Below are 14466 nucleotides of genomic sequence, written 5' to 3' on the forward strand. Positions count from 1 at the left end.
AGTTGCATCACATAGGACTCGATAGGAGCACCTGGCAGGACAAAGGTTTGGGGCAGAGAGAGAGCTGAGCAACAGAGTTAGGGAACAGAGGGCCTGATTCAGAGCCGGACGCTCTGACTAAAATTGGTGACCACCCACAGCTTATGCGAGCGGCCAAAAAGATGGTCGCGACCATCGGGCTTGCGATGAGACCCTGCGGTAGGGGCTCGTTGCCGCAAGCCCTGGAGTGCTTTTGGCTCTATCAGGGCCAAAAGCACTCTCACTGACATCACTAGTGATGTCAGTGGGGCCGGACCCAGACGGTAGGCGTTCCCATGGGAACGCCTCCGTCTGGGCAGCAACGCCCCCGGCATGCCCACCAAAGGGGGCGTGCTGTCACTCCCCATCGACAGCACGCCCCCTTTGGTGCGAGACCCATAGCGATGGCTGGCCGTCACTATGCGGGTCTCGCGCATGCGCACTAGTGCAACATCGACCCGCTTGCGAGCGGGTCTGAATCAGGCCCAGAGTTCAAGAGAGAAATAATGGGTGGTAATCATGCTGGGGAGAAAGAAAACTGGTTTCAGTGCTGGGGACAGATGCCAGAAAAAAGACAGCCAGGTGTCTGGGAGACATTAAGTGCAGGTCAGACAGGTAACTAGGAAGCACAGCTCGCAGCCTAATTAATATGGTAAATATCAACTAGCTAAGTGGTTAATAATACCCCTTTTACACCGGAGCTAAAACCAGGGTTTTTGAAGGGTTAACCCGGGCAGCTCCCTGGTGTAAAAGGGCAGAGGGTTGGATCGCCGGGTCGAGTGACCAACCCAGGCAACTAGCAGGCGTAGCCCGTGAAACCCTGCTATGGGAACAGCGCACTCCGGGTCACGAAGACCTGGAGTGCGCTGCTAGCCGGCCGATTGGTCCGGCTTCAGTGGCGCTTGAAGATGACGTCATCTCCAAGCGTCCACTTTCACTCCGCAAAAGCCGGGTCTATGCAGACCCGACTGCGGTGTGAGCGGCGCTGACTCGGGAATATCCCGAGTCAGCGCCGGCAAAATTCCGGGTCTGATCCGGATAGGAACTTTGTTCCAACTCCGGGTCAGACCCGGAATTTAGGTGGAAAAGGGGTATTACACAAAACAATGGTCAGTTATAAACCTGAAATATTTAAACAGCTTAAAACGCTAATAGGAATGTAATAAAGGAAGTACACACTTTACTTTGAGAAAATATATTTAAAAAAATTAAATGCAGTAAAGAGATAGACACAAACTAAAAAGAAATTGGCTAAAATTACTTCAAGGAATATAAATTACTAGTATGCATAAGCAGTGTAGTTTTAACACCTGTGCTGGGTCTGTAAGGCAGCCAGTGAGAGCTGGGAGGGGGCGGGTCCTCCCTCCAACTCTCACTGTGCAACTACTTGACAGACATTTTAGAAGATAAAATAATGAATCATGCGCTCCCAGTGATAAGCAGCTTTCTTTTAAATGGCCAGATCACTGGCCAGGTAAGGGTTAATGTATGCTAAAGAAGCGCTTGTATAGTGGATAGTGCTTAAATGTAATACCAGCAATAGTGAAACATACACACAATAACACTCAATACATATAACGTAGAAAAATGTTTAAGCGCTTTCAGTGAAAAATGAAGTGTCCTGAAAAGGTTTCCCCATTAAGATGTGGGCGCTGGATACCAGGGTAAGTGGGATAAACTGACCCTACCTTTCCCTGTGTAAGATCTTCTCCGTGCGGGGGCTGGGTGTGTCCAGGCAGCTGCAGTATAATCAGCTGTATGACAATTCCGTCTGCCGCTTGTAATATCAGTGGCTCGCCGGAGCAGCGTCTTTCTGCACTCTTCTGCCTGGTGGAAATCTGCCGTTCTCATGGAGGAATTCGCGCTCACTGGAATAGTGACGTCGGGGGTAGTCTAAACACCAACGTGTTTCATCCGGTAGGACTTTATCAAGGTGTTGCTGTGAAGCCCTTGTTCATCTTTTATCCTTGTGCTAACCTGGTAATTGGCTGGTTAATTATGTCAGACATGTCTCAATCCCGCATATTTAGCCGGATAACGGGATAAAAGCTGGGCAATCTAAAAGTGTGTATTTCTTTAATATGTGTATACAATAAAAATTATAAATGAATTTTATTAATAAAATCTGTTTAAAAGTAGTGTGCAGTTATAATTGGTTTAATAATAAGCCAATTAATGCGAATGTAAAATCACAGAATGCTAACAGACAAACATTTACATTACATTATCAGTAGAGTGTATCATATTGTTCCATTTGTTGCTGGATTGTATCATATAAACAATAAATAAATATAAAATCATTCAGTCTTTAAACGAAAAATTGATACAGATTATAATTTGAGAAAAGCTCCTAAATCAGTCTATATTTAGACCCTTGGGGTGTAGGGTTCCAATTCTGTATATCCATTCAGTTTCTGTTCTTCAAATTTTTTCTATATATTGGCCCCCTCTCCAATCTTTTTCCACTTTTTTAATTGCCATAAATTTCATTCCTTTAGGATCTTTGTTATGGTGCATCAAAAAGTGATTGGAGACACTGTATGTGGTTAGACCTTTATGTATGTTGTAAACATGTTCTCCTATTCTTGTTTTTAATTGCCTTATCATTCGGCCCACATACTGGAGTCCGCAAGGACATTCCAGTAGGTAAACCACACCTTCGGTGTGGCAGCTCAAACTCTGGGTGATGTTGAATTTTTTTCTTCGTATTGGAACAAAATTCTGTAATCGTTTTGGTGGATTTCTTGCCTGTTTCCCTGCAGGCTTTACAATTTAGACAGTGATTAAATCCTTTTTGTTTCTGTGTAAAATTCAGTCTCTCTGGAGGTATACAACTTTCCATAAGTATGTTTTTTTTTTTTTTTTTTTTAGAGTTCGTGCTTTCTTGTAGACAATACTGGGCTTGCTGGTAATTTCATTTTTTATCTCTGGATCAAGTTCCAATAGGTGCCAATGTTTCTTTAGACTCTTTTCCAATCCCTTAGTGTAGCTATTGTATTGAGTGATGAAAAGGGTCTTAGGCGGGCTCTGTTCTTTTTTATTTTTGTAGAGTAGCAGATCTTCTCTTTTCATTTCTTCTACTCTTTTCAAACTGTGATCGATGTTTTTTTCTGAATAATTTCTTTCCAAGAATCTTTTTTTGAGAAAGTTGCTTTGTTCTTTAAAGGTTACATTATCCGTACAGTTTCTTTTGATTCTTTGGAATTGTCCCCCCGGGATATTACCAATCCATTTTGGATGGTGATTACTGGAGGACAGAAGATAGTTGTTACAATCAACTTTTTAAAAAAATGTCCGTGTCTGTAATGTGTTGTCCTCTATATATATCTCCAGGTCCAAAAATTGAATACTCTGTTTACTATAATTGTGAGTAAACTCCAGATTCAATGAATTGTTATTGATGTAGGTCAGAAATTTGGTAAGCATTGCTTCTTCTCCATCCCAGATAAATATGACATCATCTATATATCTTTTCCATTTTATCAAATGCTTTAGAAATGGGTTGTTATTCCATACATGGTCGTCCTCCCACTTGGCGACAAACAGGTTCGCATAACTAGGCGAAAAGCGACTACCCATTGCAGTCCCAGTCTCTTGCTTAAAAAAGTGATCCTGATACCAAAAATAATTATGGTCCAATATGAACTCAATACTACTCATAAGGAAGTTTATTTGTTGGTTGGGAAGAGAGACTGAATTTTACACAGAAACAAAAAGGATTTAATCACTGTCTAAATTGTATAGCCTGCAGGGAAACAGGCAAGAAATCCACCAAAACGATTACAGAATTTTGTTCCAATACGAAGAAAAAAATTCAACATCACCCAGAGTTTGAGCTGCCACACCGAAGGTGTGGTTTACCTACTGGAATGTCCTTGCGGACTCCAGTATGTGGGCCGAACGATAAGGCAATTAAAAACAAGAATAGGAGAACATGTTTACAACATACATAAAGGTCTAACCACACACAGTGTCTCCAATCACTTTTTGATGCACCATAACAAAGATCCTAAAGGAATGGAATTTATGGCAATTAAAAAAGTGGAAAAAGATTGGAGAGGGGGCCAATATATAGAAAAAATTTGAAGAACAGAAACTGAATGGATATACAGAATTGGAACCCTACACCCCAAGGGTCTAAATATAGACTGATTTAGGAGCTTTTCTCAAATTATAATCTGTATCAATTTTTTCGTTTAAAGACTGAATGATTTTATATTTATTTATTGTGTATATGATACAATCCAGCAACAAATGGAACAACATGATACACTCTACTGATAATGTAATGTAAATATTTCTCTGTTAGCATTCTGTGATTTCACATTCGCATTAATTGGCTTATTATTAAACCAATTATAACTGCACACTACTTTTAAACAGATTTTATTAATAAAATTCATTTATAATTTTTATTGTATACACATATTAAAGAAATGCACACTTTTAGATTGCCCAGCTTTAATCCCGTTATCCGGCTAAATATGCGGTATTGAGACATGTCTGATTGACATAATTAACCAGCCAATTACCAGGTTAGCACAAGGATAAAAGATGAACAAGGGCTTCACAACAACACCTTGATAAAGTCCTACCGGATGAAACGCGTTGGTGTTTAGACTACCCCCGACGTCACTATTCCAGTGAGCGCGAATTCCTCTCCATGAGAACGGCAGATTTCCACCAGGCAGAAGAGTGCAGAAAGACGCTGCTCCGGCGAGCCACTGATATTACAAGCGGCAGACGGAATGGTCATACAGCTGATTATATTGCAGCCGCCTGGACACACCCAGCCCCCGCACGGAGAAGATCTTACACAGGGAAAGGTAGGGTCAGTTTATCCCACTTACCCTGGTATCCAGCGCCCACGTCTTAATGGGGAAACCTTTTCAGGACACTTCATTTTTCACTGAAAGCGCTTAAACATTTTTCTACGTTATATGTATTGAGTGTTATTGTGTGTATGTTTCACTATTGCTGGTATTACATTTAAGCACTATCCACTATACAAGCGCTTCTTTAGCATACATTAGACATTTTAGAAGGATTATATAATACTTCCACTTCAGACCTAGTTACTTTATACTATTGGTTATAGATTCCAGATTTACCGGTTGCCTCCCTTGTAGGATAACTTGACCATACTTGTTTGTTTTATCATATCTATTGATTCTATATTCAGACTGTTACTTTTGGTACTCCTTATGCCTTTAATCTGTACAGCTTCATTTATTGCTGATATTGGCATTTATACCTTGCTTACCTTCTGTGAGCCTTTAATGTTATGGCTTCTATTGACTAATGTTACAAATTGATAATTATGGCTTAGTTTTGTGTTCTTATCGCTAGCCAACTGGATTTTCATTATATCATTTTGTTATATAGCTTAGTCATGATGTTGGTGTTCATGCAGAGCCTTTTCTTAGCAATCCTGAGGTGACAATATTTTGTCCCCTTGAGATATCTGTGCGGTTTGGGATTGGGTATCCAGAGGGTGTCTTTATATTTTGTACTTCCTTGAGCAATGCCCAAGTTGAAATTCTGCTCCTGGAACTTAATGGGTATCAACACCCCTATAAAAACACAGACTAGTTATCACTTTTGTGAATAAACTGAAAGCTGACAGCACTTTTCTCCAGGACAGTGATTCCCAAACTCGGTCCTCATGGCAACCTAAAGGTGCCCATCCACTTGTAGATGCGGTGACGACGGCACAATTACAACATCGTAATTGTGCAGTCGTCTCCCTAGGGGTGAAGTGCATACCCATCACTCATCCCCGAACATGGGCAACCTGACGACGGTCGTCAGGTTGACTGTCATGTTCAGGCGATGATAGAGGTCGGAAATGACCAGTGGGCGCGCGCCTTGCTGGTCATCTTAGACATTTAAATGCCCGATGTGCAGCCGATAACTGAGCGATTGCGCAATTACAATGTCGTAATCGTGCAATCGCTCAGTATTATCGGCAAGTGGATGGGCACCTTTACAGTCTTGGTTTTCATGATATCGATACTTAAGCAGGTGACAATTAGTACCTCCAGTCAGCTTATTTATACCATCTATTAACAAACATGGATATCCTTAAAACCTGAACTGTTAGGGTGCCTTGAGGACAGAGTTTGGGAACCTCTGCTCCAGGAGACTCATCTGACCCCTCGTAGACATGAGAAATTAAATATGCTCTGAGAAAAAGGTATTGGCTTTTTTGCTTCATACAACTTTAAAGCCAGAGTGGCAGCTATGCTAATTCGCAGGGGCCTTCCATATGAAAACCACCATTCCTATTTAAATCAATCTTGCAGCTATGAGGGCAAATGCAATAGCCTGCGAACTACAGGCATCAACAGGTTTCTGTTGAGTCTGGCTAATGTTTTAAAGTAGCAATCATTTAAAAAGGCAAAACCTACCTCTGTCACCCGATAGACTTTAATTCACCTCTCCTAGTCCTCATAGCTGTAGTCAAAAGTGTAATATTCCCCAAACTCTCCTACCCTCCCCAAATACTCCCTATTAGTATTATTAGGGCTGATGCACTTTGCTTACTCAACTGTTCTCTGCATTTATATGGAGACATAAAACACCCAGAACGCAAGGAGAAAGACTGATGCCTAAAAAGTAAGGCAGCTGGGGTATTCCCAATATCGTCCGCCCATATGCTTTGGCTTCACTATTACAAACAGCCTCCTCCCCACCGCCAAAATCTTTTTTTATTTAGAGATACTTTAATAGTGATGATTAATAGCAATTCACGTTTCAAAGTACCCTGTTACCCACCTATTCTCCCACTGTGGGGAAACCCTGCCTTTCCTATTTGTAACACACCCCATTTTCAGGCTGTGGACACTTAATTTTGTCTGTAAAGTATGCGTTCGCTCCTGAAGGCCATTTACTTAGTTCCCCAATAATTACAGGATTATGATGATCTCCTGCAATGTAATATATACATGTTTGTTCAGTCCCATGAGACGCCCTCTGCTTCTGCTTATAGCCTGAGATCACTAGGTGCACTGCTAGATTTTGCTCATATTCATAAATTTAAAATACGCTATTTGTACTCAGATCTAGTCAATCTGGAAGATACATCCCTATTGGAGGGCATGTGGAGATTATGACAAAAGGAGCTACCCAAATTAATGGATTTTATCTGTGTTCTACATTATACTGATAAGAGTAAGGTGTCGAGAGAGAGAGAGAGTGTCGAGAGAGAGAGAGAGAGTGTCGAGAGAGAGAGAGAGTGTCGAGAGAGAGAGAGAGTGTCGAGAGAGAGAGAGAGTGAGAGAGTGAGAGAGTGAGAGAGAGAGAGAGAGAGAGAGAGAGAGAGAGAGAGAGAGAGAGAGAGAGAGAGAGAGAGAGAGAGAGAGAGAGAGAGAGAGATTAAGTACCAAGTATACATCTCTTTCCACAGCTTAGTACATAGACCTCTAAGTCTGCAACAGACTCATTTAAAGCTTCTCAATAGAATGTATATTTCACCTGACCATAGACGACATCTCATGTCGGAGACTGGCAAGTGCCCCACGTGTAAGCGCCTTCATGCCACACTTTCACATAATCTATGGAGTGATCGGAAGATAACCTAGGTTTTGGGATAAGCTCTAATTTCCTTAAATGTACTTTCGATTTCAGACTTACAACAACCCTTTACTTTTCTTGTATCGTTTCTGACTTTTTGTCATGGTAGCCAAAAAAGCCATTCTAAAGCACTAGATATCTCTACAATCCACTTTTTTTTGGATATGAGCTTCTTGACATTCTATATTTTGACAGTAGAGCAGTGACCTTTTTTATGTGAAATTTGGAGCATATATTCATACTCTCCCTTCCCAGATGCAGATGATACTTTTTAAAGGTGCTCGAGATTATGGAGTGGTATCTTTTGCCACAAATAACAATGGTGCTAAAATAATATGAATATATCCCATCACATGCAAAATGATAATAGTTATTACACTTCCTTACTTTGGCCACTCTGCTTCATACGAAGACGCAGGTTTCTGATTACAGACTGCTCTAGTTCCACCTTTGAAAGTGAAGACATGTAATATTTAGGTCACTTGTAATCACTTGTCTATGCAGTTTGCACTTTGCCAACAAACTAAACTGAAAGTGAGCACACCAGGACAGTAAAAAGATTTTAACAATAGTGTAAACGATGTGTACCCAGCACAATATTGTTGGCGGTGGGACCATGGTGGGTGCGTCGGCATCGGCAAGTGCTAACACTTGCTGATGCCGGCAGCGACGGCTGTCAAAGTCAAATAATTGGTTATGATCGTTTGTAATTATTATCCGACGAGCTAGCCGTTTATGTGCTGATAAGCGTAAAATCAGACGCTATTCTGCGTCGGAAGCAAGCCGATGTGCACAAATGTGTGTGTATATATATATATATATATATATATATATATATATATATATATATATATATATATATATATAAATTTCGGCTTTTAGCATTTACATTCCAAATAGGCAGAAGAGGCCTTTGATTAGCCATCAGACATTGTGACTCCATCAAGTATCTATTTGCTCGTCGTCTCTGATCAACAAATGACAGACAATGAAGTTGTTCTGAACTTAGTTCAGACAGATATAATGGCGAATAAAATATAAACTCACATACTGCACCTATTTGCATGATACATGACAGATACACGCAGCGCACATTTGCACTGTGTTCAGATGTACAACGCACACTGATTAATTTCTGTAAATAGCTCACATTCATTTATGCAAGCATACATATAAAAGGTTCCCTAGCATTGAGCGTAATATTAGAGATTTTGTTAGCTAATCATTATGGTGTAAAATGTACATATACGATATGTAAAGGTATAGAACTTAGTAGACATGTCATGTTTGGTATCATACTGACACCCTGTTTAATTTCAGATATCTTAATCAGCGAAGGAATTGCATCTTGCGTTCGGTGGTTATGGATTATAGGGAATTATTGGTTACAATATGTACTTTGTATGTAGTGTCTTATCTCATCTGGAGGGATGGACCATATCCCTGTTGTCACCATATGAACTGTCCTATGACCTGCATCGTACCAGAATGTCAAGAACAAGAACCAATGGAATGCCAGCTCATTCCTATTGTGTTGTCCACTATATATTGTAGTCAGTCATCTTCTTTCTTTCTTGCGTAAATATTGGCTGTACCTTTTGTATTTAATTGTCTTTGCGCCAACTGTGATAGATCAAAGCGTGTAACTTACTTTTTGTTGGAAAAAGAACTCTGTGCTTTGGAACCACAATGAAAGTTTGGAAAGCAATTATTTCTGTTTAGCGATATTGGGGTATTCATACGGCCATGCTGCATTCAGCAACAGGGCCCCAGCTGACTATCGCCTGTCGGACGCAGGGCCGGATTAAAGTCTGTGGGGGCCCCTGGGCAACAAACATGTGGGGGCCCCTATCAATAAAAGTTCTCATATATACAAAGGGTGTTACAAATGCTTGCATTGTACAACCTGCAAACACATGATTACGGGTAATACTATTAAACACCCGCATAAGGATAAAACCTATAACATTAGATTTGCTTTGAACTGTTTGTCCACTTTTGTCATTTACGTGATCATCTGCGCCTGTGGTAAGTATTATGTTGGCAAAACCATCCGTACCATCAGAGAAAGGATGGCATTACATCGGTCTGCGATCAAACTGGCAATTAATCTAGGATCTTCAACCAGTGGCGCAACATTTTTTGGAATCAGGTCATCTGGTAGCATCCCTTAACCACTTGCCTGGCATGGTCGTATCAGATACGACCACACCAGGCTGGGCTTTCCCTGACATGGTCGTATCTGATACGAGCAGTCAGGAATTGCCACTAGGCGGCTACGGGAAGTTAATCTTCCCACTGCCGCCTACATTAGAGGGACCTTCTGGTCCCTCTACACCCGCGGCACCCCCTCCTTTGTGTCCCGATCACTGCTGGCCACAGTGATCGGGCATCTGGCGGCACCCCCCTCCCGGCGCGGCTGCAGGCTCCAGTATATCCCGATCACTGTGGCCAGCAGTGATCAGGCAGCCCAGCCGGCCCCACCCCCTTCAGTGAGAAGCAGCAGCGGCGGTTCTGGTAGCCGCCGCTGCTGCTATGCATCGGAGCCGCCAGCGGAACACCCTTCCGCTGCGGCTCCGGGAACACAGTGATCAGTGTGATCACTGTGTAGAAGCAGCAGCGCGGCTCTGGTAGCCGCCGTCGCTGCTGCTGAGTAGCCGGGCCACCAGCGGGACACCCTCCCGCTGTGGCTCCGGCACAGCAGTGATCACATAGTGATCACTAGCTGAGCTGAAGCAGCAGCGGCGGCTCTGGTAGCCGCCGCTGCTGCTATGTATAGGAGTGTGATCACTGGCCGTGTATAGAGAGCAGCGGCGGCTCTGGTAGCGGCCGCTGTTCTAAATATCCGGGCCACTCCCTCCAGCCTCAGCTGCTCCTCCTCCCCCATAATGCCCACATTTATAAGGGACCTGGCCGTAATAAAATATACATTATATATATATATATATATATATATATATATATATATATATATATATATATACACACACATATATATATATATATTCGATAGATATCGCAGAGCCTCTGTTTAGGGATGTCAATCAACCATCGATGGTTTGCAAACATCGATGGTCTGACTGAAAACAAGTGGCTTGCCATTGCTGGTGGCCATCAATGTTGCACCATCAATGGTAGCCATCAATTGATGTTTAGGAAACATCGACAATTGTGGTCTACACAGATCTTGCCCAATCGCTAAACAATTGATTGCTTCTAACGATGGTTGAACCATCAATGGTACAGCTGTCAATGGCCATCACTACAGTATAACATAAAAAGTGCTATTTTTATGGTATACTGGGTTTTAAAAAAAAAAAATTTCAAATAAAATAGTGATGGAGAAGTTTAAAATTATGTTCTTGACCTAATTCAATCATAAAAGAAACCGATAATTTTGGAGCGGTTTTTGGAAAAAGAATTAGTCAGTTAAGTGGTTAAACACATTGTGATTGATCATATACTATTATCTATTAGAGGGGGTGACCGAGAAAACCAGTTACTACACCTAGAAGCGGGTTGGATCCATCAATTACATACAATCATACAATCTCACCACGTGGTCTTAATGAAAAAATAAATTGGAATACTTTTTGATTTTGATTTGTGTTGGGGACAATGTTTGAATCCTCTGTGACATGATATACAAGTAGAATGTGAACTGTCATCCAGTGTTCCTATTTATATCCTGATGTGTGCTATTAATGTTAAGGTAACAATAATATGTTTTATTGTATGGGCGTATGGATATCATAACGCGTACCCATGGATATTGGGCGGAGTTATACATAGATGTCTTTTTTTTTTTTTTTTTTTTAGAGGTTAGATACAGTTATATTACCTCATGGATTGCCCAGATATATATGTTAACAAGTGTCTTTAATTAGGTGCAGACATCAATGCATCCTGTGCAATATTATTTAGAGACCCTTTGGGACATTTTCTGACACTATGCACTTATTTAGTGTAGTAGTAGCGCTGTGGTCTGTTTTGCAGACCGGGGAGAAGCTGCCAGGCTCCGCCTCTGGTTGCCAGGCAACCATGTCGCGTCAGGCTGACGTCATTGTGACGGGACCCGGCACGGGCGCGCACTGCCCGGTCTGCTACAGATCAGTGATTCAACTATTTAAGGTAATAAGCCGTTTTATTCTGTTTCACTGTCTGTTCGTTTTTTGTAAATGTTCACTGTATTTGGCTGCCTTAAAAAAAAAAGAGCGTTGGCTCTGAAACGTCGACAGCTGTGTGCCAAATACAACTACTTGCTATTTAACCATTGGGAGTGCCGTGTGTGTGTATGTGTGTCTATATATCCAACACTATCAACGCCCAGACAGCCCCCCCCCTACTACACTAGCAGGGCCCAGACAGCCCCCCCCCTACTACACTAGCAGGGCCCAGACAGCCCCCCTACTACACTAGCAGGGCCCAGACAGCCCCCCTACTACACTAGCAGGGCCCAGACAGCCCCCCTACTACACTAGCAGGGCCCAGACAGCCCCCCTACTACACTAGCAGGGCCCAGACAGCCCCCCTACTACACTAGCAGGGCCCAGACAGCCCCCCTACTACACTAGCAGGGCCCAGACACCCCCCTACTACACTAGCAGGGCCCAGACACCCCCTACTGCACTAGCAGCACCCAGACACCCCTCTCCTACACTACCAGCACCCAGGTACTCCCCTACCTTCCAGCTGCAGTGTGCTGCTCATGCTCGCTCCATGGTGCTCACTGCGCCCACTAACCAGAGCAGAGGAAGCAGGTCCCGGCTGCCTTGTGTGTGGGCGGTGAAAGGAGCAGATAAAGGAGGTAGGAACATGCATGCCCAGTCAGTTTGAGAAGGGGGTGGAGCCAAATCGCAGGCCACGGCACAGTTAAAAAAGATTTTTTAAAATGGTTTATTATGGGGATGTGGCCGGGGGCAGTGTGTGTGGGGGCCCCAAGACGACCGCCCGTCGCCCTGCCCTTAATCCGGCCCTGGTCGGACGTGTATGCTGGCCCGACAGGTGCTGACGCATGGGAGCATGCATAGTCAGTGACATAGTGGGTACACACTGGCCGATGTGCCAGATATGTCGGCGGATCGGACAACATATCGTCTAGTGTGTACCCGGCATTAGTGAGAAATAGTTGAACAAATAATTAAAGAGAGAGTAAAGAACTCTTATGATCTTCACTTGACCAGTTCTTAAACCTTTTTATTACTAGCACAATTTACATGCTGCTCCTGCTTTAGCTTAGGTACATACTGTATGTACATTAACAGCACCAATGATACTCACTTGTCACTGCAGGCTTCCAAGCAGTTGTGTATCCTTCTTCACTCTGCCCATATGCCGATCTAAAGTACCAAAAAAGTACCAAAGTACCAAAAAATTAAATGCACTACGAAGTGCAACAGAAAAAAAAAACACAACCCAGGAATTACCCTAACAAAATTTGCAGGTATGCGTTTGCAAAACAAGCTAAATTACATTCATGAAAAAATACATAGCAATCATTGCAACAGAACCGTATTAAAAAAAGTTACGGGACGAAATGTAATAATATGAAAATTTAGAACATGAGAGAGTTTAGCGGTAAACTGTCACACTATTACATTGGTCGAGTTGTATCTTCAAAATGGGAAAACATCTGGATGACAGTTTAAATCGTTAAGAGTTTTTAGGGGCCCATTTATTAATGATCGCATTTTGCAATGCGATCAAGGCATGCAGTACCGCCCCTGATCGCATTGCAAAATGCGATCCTATCTGCCGGATGTATTATCCGGGACATGCAGGGAGACTGGCTCCGAAAAGAGCCCGTCCCTGCGATGTCTCCGGAGGGCAGTCGGGGCTTCTGCGCATGCGCAGTCCCGCGAACTGCACATGAGCAGCACCCATTGCCGGCGGAGGGATCTGGCAGATCCCTCCGCCAGCTGATATGCGGTAAGTGCCCATAGGGAACAGCGGCTAACGCTATCTTTAGATAGCGTTAGCTGCTGGGGCCAATATCGGGAATGCTTCGCATTCCTGATATTGATACATTTGGCAGCATCGCATCCCCCATAGAAACCTATGGGGGAGGCGGTTGCCGGCGGCAATGGAGGGATCGCAGCAGGTATCCTTCATACATTCGGGGGATACTAAGTATTTGAGGTAAACCCCCGAAAACAGGTGTTTTCGGGGAATTTACCTCAAATGCACTTTGATAAATGGGCCCCTTAGTCTGAAAAACATGCGAGTTTGCATGTTCTCGGACTAGATTACATTGGCAGAGTTTAAAAAAAGTGAGTTTACTGTCACATTTTCTAGAATCATCGTATTACATTTGGCCGACAGTTTGGATAAAATTTGCTGCCATGAACAAAACCACATTTTCCTTTGCGCCATCATTTTATATAAGCGACCAGATCCAATTACGTATGTAGTAGGGGTGAGCGGGTTCAGATTTCTGAAATCTGACCCCCCCCCCCCCCCCCCCCCCAATCCGAGCCGGATCAGAGTCAGGTTCGAGTTTTCCCGCCTGACTGATCTGAAAACGATGCAAAACGTCACCATCCCACTGTCGGATTCTCGCGGGTTTTGGATTCAATAAAAAGGTCCCCGCGTCGGCGCCATTTTTCACTCCAGCTGTGGACAGTGAAACAGGAGGGTGGGAGTTGTGCTGCTGTTGTTGTCCATAGGGGCTGTCTGGGCTGTGTTGTGCAGTGTCCCATAAAGGCTGTAGTCCTAAAGGAGTGCTGTAGTGTTGTCCAGGGGGTGCTCCCCCAAGTGCAAAAAAATATATATTTTTCTGTTTGTGTGCGCTGTAGCCGCACGTGCATCAACAAAGTTGCGCCAAGCGTTTGCCTATGTCATAAGGGTGGTGTAACCCCCAAAGTGCCTGAAAAA

The 14466-nt window shown here is 43.1% G+C and overlaps 1 protein-coding gene across 1 annotated transcript in view; it reads right to left on the reverse strand.

Moving 5' to 3' along the window:
• The window catches only part of LOC148527402 (uncharacterized), a 54702-nt gene that overhangs the window by 16265 nt on the left and 23971 nt on the right, over positions 1-14466 (reverse strand). The window contains exons 6-7 of the mRNA XM_088469218.1: positions 12874-12932; positions 7981-8041 (exon numbers count right to left, since the gene is read on the reverse strand). Coding sequence (XP_088325344.1) covers positions 7981-8041; positions 12874-12932 — 120 coding nt within the window. The remainder of the gene's footprint in view (positions 1-7980; positions 8042-12873; positions 12933-14466) is intronic.

The sequence above is a fragment of the Taudactylus pleione genome, unplaced genomic scaffold (assembly GCF_031769625.1).
Source record: "Taudactylus pleione unplaced genomic scaffold, aTauple2 ptg000089l, whole genome shotgun sequence".
NCBI classification, from domain to species: Eukaryota; Metazoa; Chordata; class Amphibia; order Anura; family Myobatrachidae; genus Taudactylus; species Taudactylus pleione.